This window comes from Oenanthe melanoleuca, chromosome 1 (assembly GCF_029582105.1).
Source record: "Oenanthe melanoleuca isolate GR-GAL-2019-014 chromosome 1, OMel1.0, whole genome shotgun sequence".
Classification (NCBI taxonomy): Eukaryota; Metazoa; Chordata; class Aves; order Passeriformes; family Muscicapidae; genus Oenanthe; species Oenanthe melanoleuca.
In genome coordinates, this window is record NC_079333.1 from 4,933,991 (window position 1) to 4,956,353 (window position 22,363).

The 22,363-nt window shown below is 43.6% G+C and overlaps 1 protein-coding gene across 2 annotated transcripts; it reads right to left on the bottom strand.

The window, feature by feature from the left end:
* Nucleotides 1-2,860: 2,860 nt before the first annotated feature.
* Nucleotides 2,861-18,248, bottom strand: STYXL2 (serine/threonine/tyrosine interacting like 2). 2 transcript variants are annotated; one of them, XM_056497116.1, is made up of 6 exons: nucleotides 18,094-18,248; nucleotides 17,358-17,502; nucleotides 14,946-15,040; nucleotides 13,874-14,105; nucleotides 12,898-13,115; nucleotides 2,861-10,993 (listed from the first exon to the last, which is right to left on the bottom strand). In XM_056497116.1, exons 2-6 carry the CDS (start codon nucleotides 17,483-17,485, stop codon nucleotides 8,169-8,171), a joined length of 3,498 nt encoding a protein of 1,165 aa, XP_056353091.1. In that variant the 5' UTR covers nucleotides 17,486-17,502; nucleotides 18,094-18,248; the 3' UTR covers nucleotides 2,861-8,168. The 2 variants fall into 2 exon arrangements, with proteins under 2 accessions (XP_056353091.1, XP_056353080.1); XM_056497105.1 differs by lacking the exon at nucleotides 18,094-18,248 and having other exon boundaries at nucleotides 17,358-17,592.
* Between the last annotated feature and the right edge of the window lie 4,115 nt (nucleotides 18,249-22,363).

Genomic DNA, 22,363 nt, shown 5'->3' on the forward strand with positions numbered 1-22,363 from the left:
ATGCTCTCCTCCCTCGCCCTCTCTTCAGCCTCTCTGCCTCTCTTTCCAATAAGGCTATGATCTGTCACAGACTCTCAATGGACAAGACCTATACATCCCATCACTGTCACAGGCAGTTACATGAGACAGGCCAGGATGAAAAGCGGTTTGGGAGGGAGAGAAGCCGTCATGCTTCAGGGCATAGAGTTGAACTCTAACCAAGGAGGAGAGATGAAGGAGGGCTTTGGGCCAGGAGGGGAGAAAATTTTACTCAGGGCAGGTTATTCCATAATTACCCACTTAAACTTTCTTTATACCTTCTGAGGTGAATCTGGTTCTGGCCAACATCAGAGACACACGGGGTGGATCACTGGTCTGATCCAGGAGGGGAATGAGTTTCTTCATTCTTTCTGCCAGTCTGCTGAGTTTATAATGTTTTCTGAAACCACAATGAAATCCCTTTCCAAGCATGACCCTTGCTCTGCCAGTGATAGCCAAAACTCCTTCCCCTAGCCCCGTCCTTCACACTTCCACAAGCAATACAGAGAGAAGCCAGTACAAAGCCAGGTCAAGATGATAAGAACAAAGCCTTGAAGGCTGCTTTTAGATACCAGCTTTACTTTGACAGAGGAGGAAATTTTCAAAGAGGTGAACTCTTTCTGTCTCTCTCTCAGGCAGGAGTCTCCTGGGAGAAGAAGAAAACAGCTTTCATTTTAGCGAGTCATGATATTTATGGCCCTTTTATGGGTTTTGTTTGAAAATATAAAAGTAGATGGACTTAAATCTGTTTCAAAAAAAAGGAGATAGGAAGGGGAGAGGCAGAGCATATGAAGGGCACGTGGGTCTGAATCATCTGCCCACATTCAAAAGGAAATCAAACATCTTCTTTGTTTTAATATGGACCTCTTCTGCCAGTCATGAAGATAATATCTGACCTTGTCAGGCATAGACCCTTTTATCCCTAATGACATACAAATTTTTTATGTACACTACCACCAAGAACACTCACCTTGGGATGAAACATGACAACTATTAAATTATGCAACTGCAGCACCATGCAACAGTTCAGGTGCGATTGCTTCCAGGAAGCAGACTTTCAGATCACATCTCCTGCAGAACTGAAAGCTTTATACTGTATTCCTGAGGGGAAACTGTCAGCTTCTGCTTGCTCACATACCAGTCTCATGTGGGCTTTTATCCATCCTATTTGTGGTGTCTGTTCAGCAACTGAGGTTGCACCCTTTTGAGGGCCTCCTGTTTTTCATAAGTGGAATCTCCTCTGACCCTTTGCCTCTAGGCAGTACTTTTGATCCAATTCACAGACTGAGAAGCATATGCCTTGAAATTATTGAGGGAGGGAAGTTTAAGCTGAAGAACTGGGGTTTGCTTTTAGTTTTGAATGTAGTCAGGCCTGTGGTCATTTTATGCGCTTTGGGAATGAACCTCCATAGGTTGTGACAGCTACTGGGATATTTCTATGAGCAAAATGTACAAAGCTCCCCATTAATTGGCAGCTTCATCAAAAGTATTGCAGTTTCTCAAGCAAGAAGGGTGCAATGTTCTGCCCAACTAATGGATGACTTCTGACTGGATCTGAGTTCCAAAGATCAAATTGCTGGAAACATCCATGAAGACAGAGTAGTCATACTGTGGTTATTGCCAGCTCGTGTTCACTGTATCTTTCTCCAATATGGTGCCCTGAAATAATTAAATGGAGACATCACAAATAGGCAAATCATTAAAATTAGGCAAGAGGTGCCCTGAAGAACATAGCTGTAAAAAGTTGTAAAAAGTTCTTGCCACCGTTGTTATTTTCTTTTATTACTCATAAATCCAAAAACACCCTTAAGACATTAAGCTGTACGTTGATGCTGTTGGCAGTTGGGTGATGCTATAAAAATTACAGTTCCTTTAAATGTTTCTGTCTTCTAATTAGTATCACCTAAGTCTTGTTTCAGTTTTATGTCCACACACATGCCCTCCTGACTAGAGTCATCCTTCCTGTCATGGTTACTTGTGCAGAGTCCTTGGTAACTTTGAATCAGGTTTTAAGATTTATTGATCTGGCCTTGTCCATTCTGTGGTGTGTTCTTTGATTTAATTTAATGACCATAAAGCATTCAGGCATGTTGGCATGAAGGGTGCACTGGAGAAAAAATAAGTGATTGATTGATTGACTGATTGATTGACTGATTGATTATGTAGACATTGTTCCCTTCATAGTTAACAATAAAGCTAGTTTTCTATTATACACATTTGTGTCTTCCTGGACACACAACTAAAAGTAAACCAGTCTATCTGCAGATATGAATCAGATGTGAAAGCAGTTATGCTCTTGTGAAAGGATTAAAATTGTCTGTTTTAAAGATACATGCAAATAAAAATGAAATGCAATCCAGAGGGGAAGGTTCAAAGCACAAACAGGATGTCCCTTCTCCTGCTCTCTAAGACAGTTTTCACATCACCACACTTGGATAGTCCTAGGAAGAACTGAATTCATATTGTTGACTGTTTTTATAAGTCACAAATGATGTTTTCTCTTTATATCTCTGTGTGTTTTTTTGTGTGTGTGCACCCTGTGGCAGAGGAACAGCAGCCACAGGAAAACACCAAGCTTAGAAGCTACTGAGTGGTAGTTACAGGAGGATAGAGAGAAACAACATGAAATCAGCTCCTGAATATGTTGAAATGTACCAAAGAACAAAAGGCAGCCTAAGCAAAAAACCCCCCAAATTCCTGAAAACAACAAAACCAACCACAATGACAGGGTGTTCATTCAAGCAGATTATGCTGGTATTGGCAATACACAACCTAAATACATGCACTTTGAACCTCTCTCAATTTATTACATGAAGTGCAGGATGATAAATACTATTGGCATTTAAATTATTACTTCTGGGCAAATATGTTAGAACCTTGCTGAAATGACTGAGGCAATTCACACACCATTTAAAGCTATGCTCTTACCTCTCTAGAGAACAGTTTATTTGTTACACATACTTCCAATTCTGGAAATTTTCTTCACAATTAGAACAGCCAGAGATTTGACCCACTTTCATTTTTCTACATGACAAGTGAAATTCCATATAGGTAGGTAGCTCTCAAAGAGATTTTGCTGGATTACATGAGTATGCAGTGTCTGTTTCCAAGCTCTAGACTATATTAATCACATGCTTTCAGTACCTTTGTTGGATTGTCTATAAATTTAGGAAGGTCATGGATATTGTGTTTTCACATTATAATGTCTATATTGAATGTATTCCAGCTACACCCCTTAAAGAAAGGCAGGCAATGCAACATAACCTCTTCAAATAAAACTTTTTGTCTCATAATTCACCTAGCTCTCCACCACAGCTAATGTGTAAGCATTTCTCAAGGAGCTGTAAAGGAAGGAAATGGTGCTAAACTCCTTTTAAAATTATCCAGTCTAAGCTAGTGCTGTGTGCAATAAATCACACTGTCCTGAAATTCCTCGATGGGGGAAATGGGCCATGGCCCCACAGCTATCAGTATTACGATGCAAAATCAGCTCTCACAGAAGGCACATTTCCACTTCCTTCAAACTTGCTTGTGCCACATTGAATTCCCAATCCAGCACTGATGTCATTTTATCATCGGTGTCCCACTAATGTCTCTCACTCTTTCCATTTCTCCCAGTCCCCTTCACATTTCTCACAGACCTTTAATTTCTTTAAATCTCCTTTCTTCCCATAGATTGCCTCCTAACCTTTACCCAGACTTTGGTACATCTAAACAAATTAATATTTTGCACTGGTCTCTTTGGCTTACATTTGTGTCTTCCTGTCTCTGACCACTGTAGGTCCCCTTCTTAATTTGCCTATTGTCTTCAGATCTCTTTTTGAACATTTATCACCTGGCTTTCTGACTTCCATCACTTTCTTATTTTTTACTTCAAGCAGACAAACATCAAATGGGTTTTTGTCTCTACCTTGTTCAAAGGACCTTAAGGAAACAGTAGTAGAAATGGGAGGATGGCTGTGGAAAAATGCAGAAGGACTTAATTTGACAGAGAGGCTGAGAACTAAGATGGCAGATGAAATTCAAGGCTAATAAATGTAAAACATTACAAATAAGAAAACTTAACATATAAATTTATGATCTCAGAGTTGACCATTGCCATCCAACAAGATTTGGTGTATATAATAAATAGTTCTATGAAAACACCACTCTGGTGCTCAGCAACAGCCAAAGAAACATGCAGACTATTAGTAGTCATTAGGGAAGGAACAAAAAAGAGAAAAAAAAGGTCAATGCCAAAGGATAAATCCCTGCCACACCTGCACCCCGGATACTGCGTGAGGACTTGGTCCCTTATCTCAAACATGACAAAGCAGAACTAGAAAGGGTTCAGGGAAGAATGGCCAGGATAATGAAGAGACATGGGGCAGCCCCTAAATGAGGAATAAGTAATTCAGGTGGAAAAGCAGAGAGCTAAGGATGGGACAGAAGGACAGAAGTGGGGTAAAATCTCATGTAGATACTAAACAGATACTACATTGGCATTGAAGGGGAGTGGGCAGAGTTCAGAACAGGCAGAAAGAAGATGGCTTAGTATTTTGTGTACAGTAACTAGTGGAATTTCTTGCTACAAGAGGTCACAGAGGATAGCGGGTACAAGGCTATAGTGGTTATAACTCAAAAATTACTAGGCACTTCCATAGAAGGAAAATCTATTAAGAACTATTAAATACAAAAATATCACACCTGGCTTAGAAAGTCCTTGAGTTGCAAATGATTAGAAGCTGGAAGATCATGCTGGGGAAATAACACTTTTATCACTGTATATATTCTTCCCTAGGTATTCGCTGCTGTTCTCTATCAGAGACAGGATATTGAGCCAGATGGACCTTTGGTCTGACCCCATACAGCCTTTCTTATGTTCTTGTGTTTATATTCTTAACTGACCGTATGGATGCTCCTTGCACTTTCACCTTCCACTGTACAATGCCAAAAAACCCCTCCTGCTTACAGCAGCAAACTGAGAGGGAGAAAAAATATCAGTCCCAGTGCATTTTTGCTGAAAAATTCTTCCTAGATAAATTTGGGTACTTATTTACTCTTTTAATCTACTGTCAGACTGGTGTCATTGCTGAAAAACCATTCACTCTGCAGCTCTGGTCACCTGAAACAATCTGTGCAGACCTCTCCCCTTTCAGCAATTCCTTATCTCCTTTCTAAATTCTCATCTTAAAACCTGACTTTCTAGCCTGCCTTCAACCCCTCCATTTCTGTCTCTCCTGGTTATTGGTCTTATGACTGAATGCTTTAATATTTTCACCATGCAAGGTCTTTATGTCACTGTTTCATGTAATTTATACCTGTGAGCTGGAGCCTTTCCCATCTTGCTTTCAAGCACTGGCCATATACTGCATGGAGTCCAAAATGATCCCCACCCCCTTATTGCTTTGGGGGTTTGGCTTTATTAACAAGGATATAAGCAATAAGAAAATAAAGTTCAGCTGTTTCTAAGGCTTCTCCCTCATGGCTGCTCAGCCAGCATCTTAGATGGCCTCTCCCCAGCAAACCATTTTTATCTCCCTTTTACACAAGTGAACTAATAAGCCACCTACCTCAATGAGTCAGCAGAACCCACTTAACCCTTTCTCACAAGGGTCAAAACTCGCTATCAGGACGGTCTGGCTCAGACTTGTTACAGAACCATATTCTGCCCCTTGGTCTTGAATAATTTATTTGTGCAGCAGACCTAGATTAGTGTTTAAATCAAAATGCTGCCCAAACAAAGGCTGTGCTGTACAGTGCAAAATGAAACCAATTACTACATCATCTACTGCTCGTCTTTTACAGCGCGAGATGCCCCCTACAGTACTGCAGAGGACAGGCTTGTATGCTGGGAACATCCAGGCACAGGATGCAGGAGAGAGATTTTTCAGAGGGAACCAGCCTTTGATAAAAAAGTAAATTCAGTGCCAGAAGGTATTGCACACTTCAACTTTGATCCAACAAAACTTAAGACCTTTTCTAGGATGAAATTAAAGCAAGCTCCAAATATGTCTATGCAGTGCTGTTTTCTGTGGAGCGACTTTACCAGGGATGAAGGAAAGAGGAAAATGCCTATCCTAACACACACTGCAGAAATTCAAGATAAATTCTCAGATTGTGGCTCAAGGCCTGGAATTTCACTACTTTAAAAATAACAACTCACAGAAATATGCAGAAACAAGGGATGCATTGTATTATATATAATTTTATAGTAGAAGAGCATTATAAACCTCAGAGCATCTCTGGATGCCTGGAACATGATCATGTTCGTTATGTATTTCAGAAATGTAATCTGAGTTTAGTAAAAAAAAAAAAACAAAACCCTTAAACAACCCACACGAGTAAGTGATTTCTCTTATTTTTCCTACCTTTGTTACTGGTTAATCACCTGATTGTGAGACTCCATTCACCTGACAATAAGTAGCTATCATTTACCCCAGTCCTGGCTGTCAGAAAGAATTATCTTTATCTTCAGAGAAGCAGGGATAATGTCTGATCAGTGAGTTATAGTTGAGAGAAATGATTCTAAGTTTAGGAAAATTGCCAGCTGCATTTTGTTATCAGTAACCATTATTTAGATAGCATTGCTGATGTGTGTAGCGCCATACAGACAGGGACAAAGAGCAGGCCCTTGCCCTGTGGAGCTTGCTGTCTGTATTACACAATTAAAATAGGGAGAGGTACTAGCATAATGGTAATGGTGAGCTCTAAGCATCACAGTGGGAGGGAGAAGAGATTACAAGAAAAAGACAAACTTCCTGTGAGAGAGCGCTACTGCATCATCCCTCTATTGTCCTTTTAGACTCAGCTCTGCCAGAGGGCTTTGTTGGTTCAAAATAGAGTCTGTACAGAAAAGGGAACTAATAATTCCAGAGTCAAAGTCAGTAGAAACCAGCCTATGTGCTTATAAGAGAGAGGTGGAGGATGTTGACTGGTGAGGGTTGGGTGCTGTGGTGTGGAAAGATACATAAGTGATGCTGTGCCAAGCTGGTGGTTGTGTCACACAATCTCACAAGGCTCTGCAGGGCATGGCAAGACCCAAGGCTCTTAACCTGGAGTACTCAGAGTTACCATGGAGGCTGGGCTTCTTCCTCTGTACTTCAGGATGCAAAGAACACCTTAAGATGCTGATTGAACCCATCACCGCCTCCTAAAAACAAGCTTCCAGGTGCCATCTTCATAGACACAAAATTTCTCCTTTGGTGCATGATGCCTTACACCCATGGTCTAATAAACATTTTTATTATGAGGTCAGTTTGTGTACTGTTCTTTTCTTTCAAGGCAATCATGTTGAAAATTAATCTGACTATAAACACAAAAGCACCGACTTAGCTGAGCTGCATATATAAACCAAAGTGAAGTCAATACTCAGAAATCCAGCCTACACTAACACTAATCCTAACTCTATCTCTTTAACTACATCAAAAAATGACTTTTTGATGGCTATTAATATTACTATATTTTTCCTCTGTTGACCTGCAGTTATTAGCAGGAACCAACCATACTGGAGCAGAGATGACTCCATCTAATACAAACAATGAATACATTCATTACCGCACTGAACTTCTGAACAGGAGGCACCTTCTTTTTTCCAGTATTCCATTTTGCTTCTGCTACTTAATAAAGTAAAACAGAACATGTATTCCCCCTGAACTTATTTCTCTAGACATTTGTAAGGCTGGTGCAGAAAATGGAGCCTACCTGGTAATATCTTCTTAGTCATATAAAGTAAAACTGATTAAGAGGAAAACATTCTTTAAGTTCCTAGAAAACGTTGTTGGCTTCTTCAATTTATGATCAAAAAGATCCTAGGAAAAACATGTCCAGTTTTTAGTGACACTAGGAAATTGAAATAACCAAAATGGGATGTGATTGGTCTTTTGACTTGAGGTGTCACCGTTACCTGCTTTGGCTGCTGAAACATCGTCTGGCTCCTAATGGCTTCTAACATTGTGTTCCTACCTACATTGATCATTTAACACCAGCATCTTCTTTCTGACAAACCACAAACGCAGAACTTGACCTCTTCCCTTCATTGCTTTTGATTAAGAAGAGAACTATCTGCAGGAAATGCCCTACAAACCACAAAGGATTATCAAAAATATAACGATGAGTGAGTGATTCAGGTACTCTGTGGCTCTGCTTGTATTCCTGGAGTCTGATCTTGGTCACTCTTCCCTTCTCCGCTGGAGCTTTGCTGTAGTTTCTTCTAGTCGGCTTCTCCAAGCAGCAATAATGGCATCATCATCCATCTCTTCTTCCTCTTCTTTTCGTGTGCTTCGCCTGTACTGAGAGATCTGCCTAGATGCAAACCTTTCTTCACTTTGCTCCACTTTGGCCTCCTTCTTTCCATCCTCTTCAGACTTTGAAAAGCTCTGGGTGAACTTCCTCTTTGCTCCACATTCTGACACATCTGACCTGGCCTCCTCTTCACATGCCTCCACGTGATGAGCTCTAACTCTGCTCTGTGTTGATGGTTCAGGGGATTCAGAGTCAAAGGGTGCTTCAGGTGACCGGCTGAAAAGATGCTCTGGGCTGTTTCCTCTGGAACTTGTCTCACTGACCCTGGACCTTGTGAACTTGTACATCTTTTTGTCCTCTTTTGCAGAAGCAGAGGAAAATCTTGACATGGTTCTCAATGAATCTCCTGTTGACTCGTAGGAAGAACAGCTATCTAGCTCTTTTCTTTGAGATCTGCAGAATCTGTAACTGGATGTCTCAGAATCCATCTGTGTAACTCTGGATGATCTGCTGTATTTCTCTCTAGCTTTCTCAGTCTGATCATAATATGACAGTGGCTCTCTTTCTGTTTTCAGGCCATTGAGCCACTTGGTAATATCAGTATCTATCTCTGACTTTGGTGCACCTGAGGTTGCAGGTTGACTGGGCAGATCGAAGACTGCATCAGTTCTGTCAAAATCTGCTTGCAAGGGACGCCTGTGGCTCTTTGTTGTACTCTCTCTGTCATCTTCTGTTTCATTTTCCTCTGCTTTCGTCACCTTTTTCTTAAACAAAGTGCTACGTTTATTGTCCCTGATCACCTTTTCAACTTGATAGTCAGACATTTTTTCTCTCATTTCCATTTGCATCTCCTTCTCCTTCCTCCTGAGTTTCTTTAGGTCAACATCATCAGCAAAGAGGCTGTACAGTGGTTTGCTTGTCTGGGTTGTCTTCATGTTTGAACTAGTCCCTTCTGTCCTGGTGCTCGCAGAGGTGTTGCAGGACAGCACGGACTGAGACTCAGCCCTGCGCAGCTCCTGCTGGTGGAGCTGAGAAGCAGCGAGGGACGAGCCACTCTGAGCACTGAGAAGAGAAACCTTGTCATCATCTGCACGCCTGCCAGTGTCTCCTGACAGGCAGGCCATGGCGGATGAGGGACGGGACAGCATCAGGATTTCATTCTGCTTTTGAGCAATGGTCTCACTGACCACATTGGCAATCCAGTTCTGAATGCTTGCCATGGATATTGTGTCACCTGGGCCAACTGGGAGATTGGGAAGGGGTATATTTGGCATCTGCATCGCTCCTGTACAACTCCTGGACTGTGACAGAGATGAATGATTTGTCTGCATGCTCAGGGCAGAAGCTGCATCGTCAGCACCGCTTGCAGAAGATGCTGAAGGCCAGAAAGCTGACAGGGGAATACTCCCACTCATTGTACTCTCTGTCTCCCAGCTGCACATGGACTGACTTTCTTCTAAAATTTTCTTTGAACGTTCAAGGAGCTCTACACGCCTCTGCTTCTTTTTAGCTGAAGCAGAATCCTCAGTTTTGGCAAATTCCACAAATTCCTCCTTGCTGCTTTCACTGCCCACCTTCTTCTGCCGCTTCATTTTCCAAGCCTGGTAAGCAGTCAGATCAATATCTGACAAACTCTTCCCTTCTGTTTCCTCCTGACGTGCCTGGTTGCCATCTTCTGCTGGAGATGGTGCAGATGATGGTTCTAAATCCTTCTTGTGAAAGCCAAACTGGATCCTCTTGACCTTCCACCTTTCTAGAGGAGTCAACTTGTCCTTGTTCTTTTGGCAGAAATTGTAGAAGGAGCTACAGGAGGAGTCTGAAAACACACTCTCCTCATCCACATCCCTCTCCTTTCTTCCTGTTTCTGGGGATTGTCTCTCCCCACAAGTTTTATTCCTAGAATGATACCTCTGAGCAGCTTCTTTCTCTATCTCCAGAAGCCTCTGATTCCACATGTCCCAAGTGCTCTCAGAAGACACAGAGCCTGTGCGGCTCCTCCTTGTCCTGCTAAAGCTGGCTTCCAGCTGTTTCTTTAGGGTTCGGATCTCAAAACTGCTCACACTCTCAACATCACTGAATTCACCTGATGGGTAAGGTCCTCCTCCCATGCTGCATTCACCATCCTCCTCCCTGGCTGTACCTGCCATCTGGTACTTCTCATTTCTGCGCTGCCAGTCATGGATCCTCTGTTCCACATCCTCATCAGATTGTTCCTCTTCCTGATCCAGATGCTTTGGAGATGTTCTTCTTTCATGGCGAACTCCTGCTTCCTTTGCAGATAGGCCTTGTTTCCTCCTCCATTCCTCATACAATTGTTCCTCTTCCTCCTCAGTGATCAGGGTGGAGTGTTTGGAAACCCAGCTAGTTTTTTCCACTGATGAAGAGCTCATAAAACTACCCAGAAGGCTGCTGGTGTCCTCTTCTTCTACTGTGATGGAGTGGGCTTTGGCTCCCTTGACACTCCCTGAGTCCTCAGCTCCAGACAGCCGTGAAGAAGTCCCTGCATGGGCGAGAGGACTTTGGCTGGGAGTCACGTCCTCATCTCCAGAAGGCTCCAGCTCCCGCTCCTCCAGCAGCTGCTCGTTGAGCTCCCGCAGCTGCTTCAGGAAGCCGTCGTTGGGGTAGATGGCACGTTTCTTCCTCAGGGTCATCAGAGCCTCCAGAACAGTCATGTGGTGGTAGATCATCAGGTAGGCAGCCACCAGCACGGCCGAGCGGCTGATCCCCATCTCGCTGCTCACAAGGATTCTGCCTACACACAGGGAATACCACAAGAATCAGCCACTTCCAGTAACAGGCAGGATGTTCTGCTATGCAGCACAAAAGCATTCTCTGAATACTGTTAAAACCTACACAGATTATATGTTTCAGTGACAGAAACCAATACTAAATATTTGCTAGCTTTACCTTAATAAAAATCTGGATACATAGGAATAAAAAGCACATTAGCTTCAAAAACTGTGGGCAGGCACATTTCCAAACAATTTAAATAGTATTTGTATTTTTGCCTACATGCTTCACTTACTCAATTAGTCAAAAAGCTTATAATAGGTATTAGAAAGGTAAGTGAGACATTCTTGACTTGCTGGCTGACATAGGGTCAGACATTCAAGCTTTCCATGCTTTTTTCTCAATATAGTAGCATTAGCCTCCAGGAATGTATTGGGAGGATAAGCAAGTATCTTATTTTTTCTGTCAGGGACATTATAGGACTTAAACAACAATTTTATATTAATTTAATTGTATTTTTGACAAAATATAGGACAGTTTGCAAGGCACCCTCAATCCATTACATTGGAGATGGGCTGAAGGCCAAAGTCCTATTATATTTTACAAGAGCAGAACCAAGCAACTACCAGAAAAGAGCTGATCTTGACTGACAAACTGATCCAGCTGCTTCAAACTACTGGGACCCACTGTCCTGCACCAGAAACTACATGAGCAAGAATCAAAATTGAGGATCTGCTTTATTTTATAGCATTTACTACCTCTTGCAGAAAACCAAGCTTTGGCACAGACAAATTGTTTGGGGTTGAAGTTACTTGTATGGCAAATTGCAGCTCAAGAAAAGCTCGTAAATACGAAGAGAGTGTAAATGAAGCTTTGCTAGCTTGCAAACAACTGAAATTACTGTTTCTAAATGTGTGTTAAACTCCAGTTTAATCAATCTGTTTGCACTGAAACTTAATGAAGCCAATTTAAGCACCACCTTTCTGACTGCTGATAAGTTACCACAAGAGGTTTACTTAATGAACCTCCTCCTACAATCCTGAAATCTTTTATACCTTTCTTAGCATCAAAAGTCTTGGTTGTCTTTCAAGTGTTTTACCAGCCAGCAAAGCCAATCTAACAGCTCATCAAGAAGGGGAGATCTCCTTCCTTTCATTTTTTCCAAGGCTCCTCTGCCTTGGTGCATCTTCCTTGTGTTGCTGTGCTATTAAAACTGGCTCAACATTCCTTGTATACAAACAAAACCTTACAATTTTCTAGGAGGTAATCTGTTACCTCTCTACAGAAATGAGATTAATTGACAGTTTATATGAAGAATATCAGTGATATCACAGATCCCGGTATTCTTTGTATACTGAACTGCAAAAAGGTATTTCTACCTGTCCACTGAATTTGCAACAAAATGACCAATGTGCACTGGAGGTCCACAGAATAACAGCTGCCATGGAATTGAAGCCCAGCAAATCTGACAGCAGCCTGGGTGTAGACACCAGCTGAGGTTCAACTCAGCCACATGGATTGTTCTAGTAAATCAGCCTGGTTTTTGCATCATGGTGAAACTGAAATGTGCAGGGTACAGGAATTTATCTACCTCTATACATATATATATATAGTGTTATAGAGTATCAATATTTTTAAAAAATGTATTAGAGCAGGGATTCTACTCTTTGCTATAGTCAGGAGCTTTCAGGAGCTGACTTGCAGCCACTTTGAACCTGAAGCCATGGGTCTGCTGGGCTGCCTCCCCTCACCAGTTTGCTCCCTCTTTTTTTGAACAAGACTGGGCAGAAATGGGCAGTTCACTGTAGCTGCATGCAGAGGGCAAAGGTTCTGCCTTCTACCCATTACAAATGTGGCATATCAGAGTAAGGTTTCTCCCTGTTAATTCCCAGGCAGCCTGGAACCACTTCAGTCTTCTCCTCTTACCTCTGTAAGTCAGCAGGGCTTCGTCAAGGAACTCTGCAGCTGGGCGGAAGTGTTTGGATATATCCACATCTGGAAAATCATCCACTTCAATGCCCAGGTACTGGATATTCAGACCATTGTAGAAACTTGGTCCTGTGTAGACACCTGTGCCATGAGCTGCATTCAGGACATGGGTGATCCCCAGTCTCTTCAAACGGCTTTTGTTCACTGCAATGCTTCTGCAGAAAAGGAAAAAACATGATAGAGATCAGTGCTCCTATTTTAGCTGGGAAAAAAGCTGCATGCTACAAGGTTTACATAACTCCCAGTCCATGTTACTTATTTAGCATGAGGAACACTCAGACCTTAATGTCCTTTGAGAGTTCTACAGGTATTTCTTTCCAATACTCACTGGGAAAAGAAAACAAGAAGCCTTCATTCACCTGCAGAGCCATATGCTCTGTTTCCACTCCAGCCTGATTTGAAACTCATACTGCCATCCTAGGTTCAGGCCATGTACTTATTTATCAATTTTTATCACTCCATAATTGATGCTTTACTCTATATCCCCTTTTAATTCCGTCTGGTCACTCACACAGGTATCTCAGACAGCTGAACCATGGTACAGGACACCTAATCATGTTTACTCGACATTTGCTTTGGCATTACCTTTTAAATTCCCTTTTACATAACAAAGACTTTAGTTCCAATTTTAGGGTCAAATTCCAATCAGAACAGTGGAATTTGGGCTTATTTATCTTTTCCTCTCTTAAACTGTTGAAGCATCTAAACAGCATAGGAAAGCTGCTGATTCTATTCCAGAAGTATTTACTTTCCAGTGCATAGAGATTTCTGTGAGCACAGTCTGAAAAACACTTTAGGGCTCTCCAGGGAAGAAAGGTATTAGATGCATGTAATACATGTTATGCCTTCAATGGTTCCATTTGACCCTATACTGGGAATCTCATGCAACTTGATGACAGAAGCTGACACTCACTTTTCTGCTATGAAGACATTAGGCCAGACTTCATCCACAGCGTCCCTGGGGGTCTCCAGCCTGTCCTTCACAAGTGCCCTCTGCAAGTCCATCACACAGGGCGTGTTAAACAAGCTGGTGTCATCAATCTTTTCCTTAACTCGGTTGTACAGGTCTTCCACCATCAGCTGCTGCGCAGACTCCAACATCCTGGGACACACCGAGTCTACCCTGACATCCTTTGTCTTCAGCTCTGCAATAAACTGACATTGTAACTAAAAGCACATAAAAACAATGCAAATGTAGGAGCTATCATTACTTGTGCTGGGACAAACCTTGTGGCTTTTTTTCCCCATCATCCTGTTCTGTCTGCAATGTGGGCAGGTACAGCTCACCTAGGAACTGCCTCAGGGAATTAGCAATAAGAAGGGCACATTGCACTGTCCTCTCAGTCCCAGACAAGGCCTGGGAGTTAAAGGCATCCTTATTCCAGACCCAGAAGAATGCAGCTGCTGCCTATGCCTTCCTGAAGAGGGGAAATGCAGAGGGAGCTGCTGAACTCTCCTCCCTGGTATCCAGTGATCAGACATGAGAATGGTTCAAAGCTGAGCTGGGGAGATTCAGACTGGACATTGAAAAGCACTTTTTCTGTGAGAGGATGGTCAAACACTGGAACAGGCTTCCTAGGGAGGAGGTTAATGCCCCTTCCCTGACAATGTTTAAGAAGTGTTGGATAGTGCCTTAATAATATGATTTAACTTTTGGTCAGCCCTGATACTTAGACTTAGATGATCACATAGGTCCCTTAAAGCGAAATAGTCCATTTTGTTCTGTTCTATTCCATTCTATTCTAATTTAGTTCATTGCAGCAAGCAACCAGCACTCAAACTTTTACCCCTGCAGTACACAATTCTGCCACAGATTCATTGCACAGCTTCAAAGGAAGTCACCAAACCTTTCTGTAGGTTGTTATTTCTTTCTCTACTTCAGATGGAGTTTTCTCATAAGGGCTTTTTTATCATTTAGGATCTGCAGATGAGAAAGGCAAAACAAGTGCAACTTCAGGTCTTTGTAGCTTCCATAGCTCTCTTACCTTCACTGATGATTCGTTTGGCAGCCACAGCAGATGACAGATGGATTGGCTCCATGAAGATGCTCTCTGTATCAGTGTCTGATATCACTGAATACCTGCCAAACAACCACACTGCCTGTCAGCAAATGCCCTCCACTGGGATCCCATCCCCAGGATTTTCGCCCTCTTCACCCATTCCAGAGGGGAACAGCAGGGAACTGGAGCAGGGGGGATTCTTTGATTGTAGAAGGGAAGTCACAGCTCTTCTCCCACATCTCATTCCCACCCTGAATGGCATTACAGGCTTCAAAGATGCCTTGGAATCCAGTGTTTGCAGGGTGTAGGCAGATCCCATGAGGAGAAGATGCACTGAACTGGGAGTGCAATCAAATTGCCTCATGGAGGAGTTTATTGGAAGAGAAAATAAGTGTCTAGTTTGAGACTGGAAGGGGGACAGATCACAAGAAACAGTCTCATAAGTAACTTTCACTTAGACAGACAGACATAAACATGGTCCTAACTAGAATTTATTAATTTATTAATTCAAAATAGATTGCCTTAGAAAACTGTTGGGTTTTCTTTCTGCCACTTAATTGCCTTTAAGCATCATTTGAGTTACCACAGGCTGAAGTGCAAGCATTGAGATTGAAGCCCATGAATCTCTCCTTCAGCACTTTGTACCTTGGGCACTACAGAGCACAAACCTGTGGTCAGTTTCTCCACTCAGTGTTGTGTAACTGCAAGTCAGAAACCACTATGACACCCACAAACACCTTTGAAGTAAGTTATTTGACATAGTGCAATAAGTTTTTGTTAAGCTAAAAAGGCCACAGCCTATACAGTCCAAGAAAATTCAGTCTCTCAGTTAGACCATCTTAACAAAATATTTTACAGAGCTTTTTCCCTGATCTACACCTTCTACACTTCCTTCCAAATAGATGGCACAAATCACTAGGACAAGTTTGCTGCCATCACAGAAGCTCTCTGGCAATGCAAGGCTTGCAGACTCACAACAGTTTGTTTTTGTTTAATTAAAGCAGGAGAGGGAGGGTGATTAATATGCAGTCAGGGTGCAGCAGTGTCTGGAGAGCTGAGCTGCTTTCAGGCTCCAGAACCAAAACAGAGGCACAGCCATTGGAAACCACTTAACAGGCTCATCCAGGTCATTCAGTTGAGTTCCAGCAGTTGTCAACCGTGACTGAAAGTAATCCTTTTCTAGTTCTTCAAAGGAGTTTACGAGATCAGCAAGGGGAGTCTCAGTCTCATTTACAGGAGCTGACACAAATTTGCAGCTGTGCCCTGCCTTCGACTCCTTTTGCTGTAAAGGTTGCCTCCAAGCTCAATAAAAAGGTAACAGTTGGTAATAATCTGCCACCACAGCCTCAACACATTTTACCTGTAGCTGCCCTGAACATCTGTGAAATGCAGAACTGCCAAGCCTGGGTCTTTCAAGGACCCCCTTCTGGCTGGGAAGGACCTTGCCATTTTCATCACTATGTTTTGCCATTGACAGCAAGAAAAAAGGGAGGAAAAAAGGGAGAAAAAAGGGAAAGGGAGGAAAAAAGGGAGAAAAAAGGGGAAGGGAGATGTTTTCTGTTCATTTTGTTTGCCTGATAAGCAGTAGGAGAGAGCTCAATACATAATTTTACAATATATAATTTTACTTTATGTGATCTCAGTGATCTTCCTAAATCATTTTGAGATACATGTGGTTAAATGAAATAAGTACTCAACTTTTCTGCAGTGTCCCACAGTATCAGGAAACATTTCATAACCTTCTACTTGTTGAGGGACATTGGGGAAGGTTCTTTTCAAACTCTATCCTTACTCCTTGCTTTCAGCTAAAGCATCTCAAAGGGTACAGAAAACCCCAAAGAGCATTCTGCTTTAAGAAAAGAGAACAAAGGGGTGTATTTTTCCTCATATTAGGAGAAAACACATCTAATCATGCTTGTTTTGCTTGAGGTAACTCAATTTCTGCTTGTGCTGTGACAGCCTCCTGTTCAGTGCCTGAAGCCTGTAGCTAAAGTTGGTTCTGAATCAAGCCCAAATCCCAAGACTCTTGGGTCTTTATGGGGCTGGCAAAGCCTAAAATATCAACATTCAATAAATCTACAAGTCCTTCCAACGGACATAAAGATGAAGGTGAATTTGTGAAGCTGAAATTGGATCAGAATTTCAGCATAGGGATATGAGAGGATGAGATGGGGAAGAGGGACACCACCAGCCCATAGCAATCCTTCCTGCTGTGCATTCTCTCAGTGGGACGGATTAATTAGTGCAGGAGTCCTGTCTGAGCTGGCACACTGACCCCAGCTCAGGGAGGCCAGGGAATCCCCGGGCTCAGCTGTGCCAGTGTGGAGCAGAGGAAGGGAAAGCAGGAAGGGCAGCACCTCCCAGTGCTGCCAGGAGCTGTGGGTGCCTCGGACTCACCGGCTGGGCGAGGGGCTGCGCAGGTAATGGGCCTGCACGGCCTTCACGTCGGGGCTCTCCTCCTCCTCCTCCTCCTCCTCCTCCTCAGGCACCGCCGGCTCGCTGCCGGGATCTCTGCCGCTGGCCATGGCAGCTGTGGGGATCCCTACGAGGGGCAGGGAGGGAGAGCCATCAACCAGGGCTGCACAGGAGGCCATCCCTCCACTCCCACACCTCGCTCCTGAGAGGAGCCCTTTCCAAGGGCTGCACTGGCTCCTCCAGCAGGAGCCTCATGCAGCTCCCGGCTCCTGTGCCCGTGAGCAGGGGTGCTGGAAGGCCAGAGAGGAAGGGGTGGCAGGCAGAAACTCTATACTCCCCTGACTGCACGTGGTGGCTGGAAGGAGCTGTACACTGCCAGAGCTGGGCTGGAAGGAGGGTCAGGGGAAGAAACATGAGACCTCGTGTCCCCAAAATGAAACCCTCCTAAAGCTTAAGGCCAAAGGAGCTTGAAGGCTTGAGACTTCGTCCTTGTAACCCTTTGTGCGAAGGCTGCTGCTCTCATGCTGGGTGGGGAGAGCCAGGGCACCACAGCTCAGGTAGGAACATGGGAACACAGCAGCCCACTCTGGCCCTGGCCCAGGCAGAGGGACCCTTCCCTCAGTGCCACAGCAGCCATGGCAGCTCCCCAGGGCCCGGAGCGTGGCGGCCGCGCGGTCGCTCAGGGAGAGGGGTGACAAGGAAAGGGAACTGAACTCACCCTGTGCCCGATGGCTCCACGGGGGTCCCTGCTGGAGGCACGGCTAAGAGCCCACTGAAGGCAGCAAGGAGTGGTAAAAGGGGGGGAAAGCAATCAGCTGCCTCCCTCTCACTCTCTCTCCAGCTTCTTCATGGAGGGGCAGGACAACTGTTGGCACCAAACCTTTATCAGCTTTCTAAATATAACTGTCCTGACACCGGCTGCTGGATTGCACAGGAAAGGAATTCAGTGCCTCACAGACAGCAGCTGGTCAAGCACTTAACTCCTTCCCTGCTGTGGGCTGGATCCTCATTTCTCAGCTGCAGAAAGAGTCCAGAGCCAGTGAGGCTGGGCCTCTGCCTGCAGAGAGCCCCTGGGCAAGGGAGATCCCACCAGCACAAAGTGAAATGCAGGTATGACCTCTGATATCCTTGGGAAATGCAGTGCAGGATGAACCACTCCAACCTAATGGAAAGTAAGCTACCTGTCAACTACCTGGACTTCTGTATTGACTTTGGCATGGTGCTACACAACATTCTTACCTCTAATTTGGAGAGAGGTGGATTTGATTGATGGGACTATTTGATGGATAAAGAAGTGGCTGGATGGGATCCAATTACAGTCAATGGCTCAGCATCCAAATAGGGATCACCAGCAAGTGGTGCCCCTCAGGATCCAGCAGTACTCAGTATCTTTAATAATGACACAGACATTAGGAATTCTGCAGAGGACACCAGGCTGAGTGGTGCCCTGGACTCAGTAGGGGCAAGGATGCCATACAGAGGAGGAGTGGGCCCATGTGAACCTCATGAAATTCAACAGGGCCAAGTGCAAGATCCTACATCTAGGTTGGGGCAGTCCTGAATATCAGTACAGGCTGGGGATGAACGGATGCAGAGCAGCCTGGAGGTGAGGGACTTGGGAATACTGGTGGATGAACAAGTGCATGTGACCCAGCTGCACCTGCAGCCCATAAAGCCAACCATATTCTGGGCTGCATGGAAGTGTCACCAGCAGGTCAGGGGAGGGGATTGTCCTACTCTACTCTGCTCCCAGAAACCCCACCTGGAGAAAAACATTCAGTCCTGGAGCCCCTAGCATAAAACACAGACCTCTTGGAGAGGGTCCACAGGAGGGTCAAAAGTTGATCATAAGGCTGGAACACTTCTATGGAGAAAGCCTGAGAGAGTCAGTTCTGTTCATCCAGGAGAAGGTTCTAGGGAGGCCTTATTGCAGTCCTTCTGTACTTAAAGGGGATTTTATAAGAAAGAAGGACAGAGACATTTTACCAGGGCCTGTAGTGATGGAACAAAGGCAATGAATTGAAACTAAGAAGGTAGATTTAGATTAAATAAAAGGAAGGAATTCTTTATGAGGATGGTGAGGCACTGGAACAGATTACCCAGAGAAGCTGTGGATGTTCCATCACTCAAGTGTCCAAGACCAGGTTGGTGGGGTTTTGAGAAACCTGGTCTGGTGAAAAATGTTCCTGCTTGTGGCAGGGAGGTTCAACTGGATGATCTTTAAGGGTCCCTTCAGACCCAAATGATTCTGTGGTTGCAAGATCAGCTGATTTTTGTCCTTGGAAGAGCTAGGACTGAGTGACACTGTGTCTTCTCCAATGTCATTTCAAAAGGAAGCCTCATGGGCAGGCTGGCCCACGACAGAACCAGATGAAACTCTGAATAATGTTTATTTGTACTGGGGGCTTCAGTTGTGAGTCATGCAAAAACATCCCTGTTGATTCCCTTTGCAAACAAACAAGCAAACTAGAAAGGAAGTGGAAAAGGAAACTCACCTACCTCATACCACAGATTCTTTGCTGCATCCTGCACCCCTTTCCTTCTTGCTTGAGTGCTGCAGGGATGCCACACCATGGCAAGGAAGAGCTGTGACACAGCCACTCAAGCCTTGGTGTGCTCACAGCCCAGACTTGTGTTAATGCAGGTACAGGGCTGAGCCAGTAGGGAAAAGAGAAGGTGGAATGTTGAATTTTGGGTGTCACAGCACGGGGAGGAAGGGATGGCCAGTTATGGGCTTGAAAAGATCCTAACAGTTTCATGCACAAAAAGAGAATGAATTGTGTTGATCCTGCAGATGCCTTCTCTGGGCAATGCAATTTTAGCTGCTTCATAATACAGTGACCATGTGTTCTTGTTAATTACTGCTAATTGTGGCAAGAAGTGATCTAAAGACGTCTGCTTATAGACAGCCTTATATTGCAGAACAGAGCTTTCAAAGGATTTAAATGTTGTGGGAGCACATAAACCACTGGCATCCAATAAAAACATGCTTTTAGTTGCTGTGCTGCTTCTGAAAATCCTGTTTGTGTTAGGATATAAGTGCAGCCAAGGATGGTGAAGGCCCTGCCATGCCCACTGCTCCCCTTCAGATGCAGAGATGGGGAGATGTAGGTTACAGACTTGTGCAGAACACTCAGAGCAGGCAGCCTGGCAGCTCCTCCACACTGCTGGCCACAGGTTCCTGGGCTTTGGGATCAAGGTGATCATACAGAGCAGAGACAAGGATGGCAGAAATCTTTGCTAATGACTGCATGTGCAAACATAGCAAAAACATCTGTAAGTGGTTGGGCATCTGTCATTGGTGATTAATGTATTCATTCATAGATGAACCTGAACTGAACAGGAACAGGTGCTGTCCTCTTAGGAGGGAAAGATGGGATCTTGATGTTATTCCTTCTCTTTACTGGCAGGAGTTACAAAGATTTATAGTGTTAGCATACTTCTACCTGTGCATATTCCTCATTGGCTTTCACAGGCAGGCCTTATCAGAGGCTGTATTTTTGACAACACACTGAAGTCACCCTGGTTTTGTACTAAAGCTTTTCATTCAATGGCAGTTTTATTTAAATAACATAATAATATACCCTAAAAATCCTATATCTCAGCAAAAAGATTCCCCAAAGCTGCAGCCATCAGCAAAAATAACACTTCAAGGGTTTGCATTCCCCACAGGTGAGGGACAAAGCTGATATGCAAAGCTTTGGCAGTGTTGCTGGTACCTATGGCAGCTCTTTTAGCTGTGGTGCCAATGCCTGTGAGCTTTGCCAGCTCATGCTAGACAGGGAAAGAAAATCAACCCAGAAACAAATATAAAATCTCTTAAAATTGCCCACATTAAAGCAGTCTGCTCCTGGGATCCCAAATGAGAGCTGTTAGGGAAAAGTGACAGGATAAAAGTGCCTAAATATCTTTTCCTATCTAGGCTTTAAATACTAACAAAAGCTATAAACACAGAGCATCTAAAACAAGCATCTTAATATCAGATTTATGTAAGTTTCAGGTGCTGAAGCATATGCTGCCCACGATACCTAGGAAACCAGTCTTAGACAAGTCTCCAAAACAGGAAAATATAACCCAACTTAGTGCCAACTTATTTATTTCTGATGCTCCACCAGAGTGGCTGATAGAGGCAGGGTAAAAATCTCCCCACCAATCAATCATTTCCACACCAACATGAGAAGAGTCTCTGTGACTACTCACTCTACCATATTTCTCTGTCTGCCTGGCTGCACAAAAGGTGAGACCCATCATGTTGAGAAACCACAAATTCTTGGAATGAAAGACAAGTATTAATGCCTAAGAGGGACCATTCTGATTTCTGTTATCCCAACTGATTTGGATTACTGATTTTTATGAGACTGAAAGAACTTCCCATCTTTAAGACTGCTGTCTGTCCATCAAATTCAACTGAAATCAGTCAAGTGGGTTTTGGAGTTACTGGTAGAAGAAAGAGAGGTTGTATAAAGGTTGTATAATCACAGGTTGTTGATCCTGTGAAGAGGATAACAGCAAACTGACCAAGCTGGTTATAGTCTGTGCACTTTACTAACTTCCTTTGGTTATGTGAAGCTGTTATGTGAAGAACTGAGAATTAACACTGGAAGGGTGGGCAGATGGTGTACAGTGATAGCATTTCTGTCACTACCTCTGTTCATCACACTCAAAATATTAAATGAGAGCAAAATTGAAAGTGGAAGCTGGAGTAAAGATCCTGCATGTCTCCTTCTGGAGGATGTGGGATCAAACCACAAAGATCTTTAAGCCTTTAAGGGAGGTAAATAAACATTTAAGAAACTCATCCTTGTGATAAACCTCATCCTTGTGGGCTCCAAAGATAAGAAACGAGACTACTGACCTTGCTCCAGCTTTGTTTACATCCTAAGTAATTTACAGTTAACATTTTGAGGTTAGTTAACAAGCTGTTTTTGGAAAATGTCTCTGCTTCTCTTTGCAGGGTCCTTGTCATTTCCTACAGCTTGTCAGAGACA

Bases quoted from the DNA above. Each gene is read 5' to 3' on its own strand.
- STYXL2 (XM_056497105.1), bottom strand. From the start codon at position 17,554: ATGGCCTCCTGTGCAGCCCTGGTTGATGGCTCTCCCTCCCTGCCCCTC. The intron at 14,106-14,945 runs GTAAGAGAGCTA...AGTTTATTGCAG, and splicing joins CAAACGAATCATCAGTGAAG to AGCTGAAGACAAAGGATGTC. The intron at 13,116-13,873 runs GTGAGTGTCAGC...CCTTTTCTGCAG, and splicing joins AATGTCTTCATAGCAGAAAA to AAGCATTGCAGTGAACAAAA.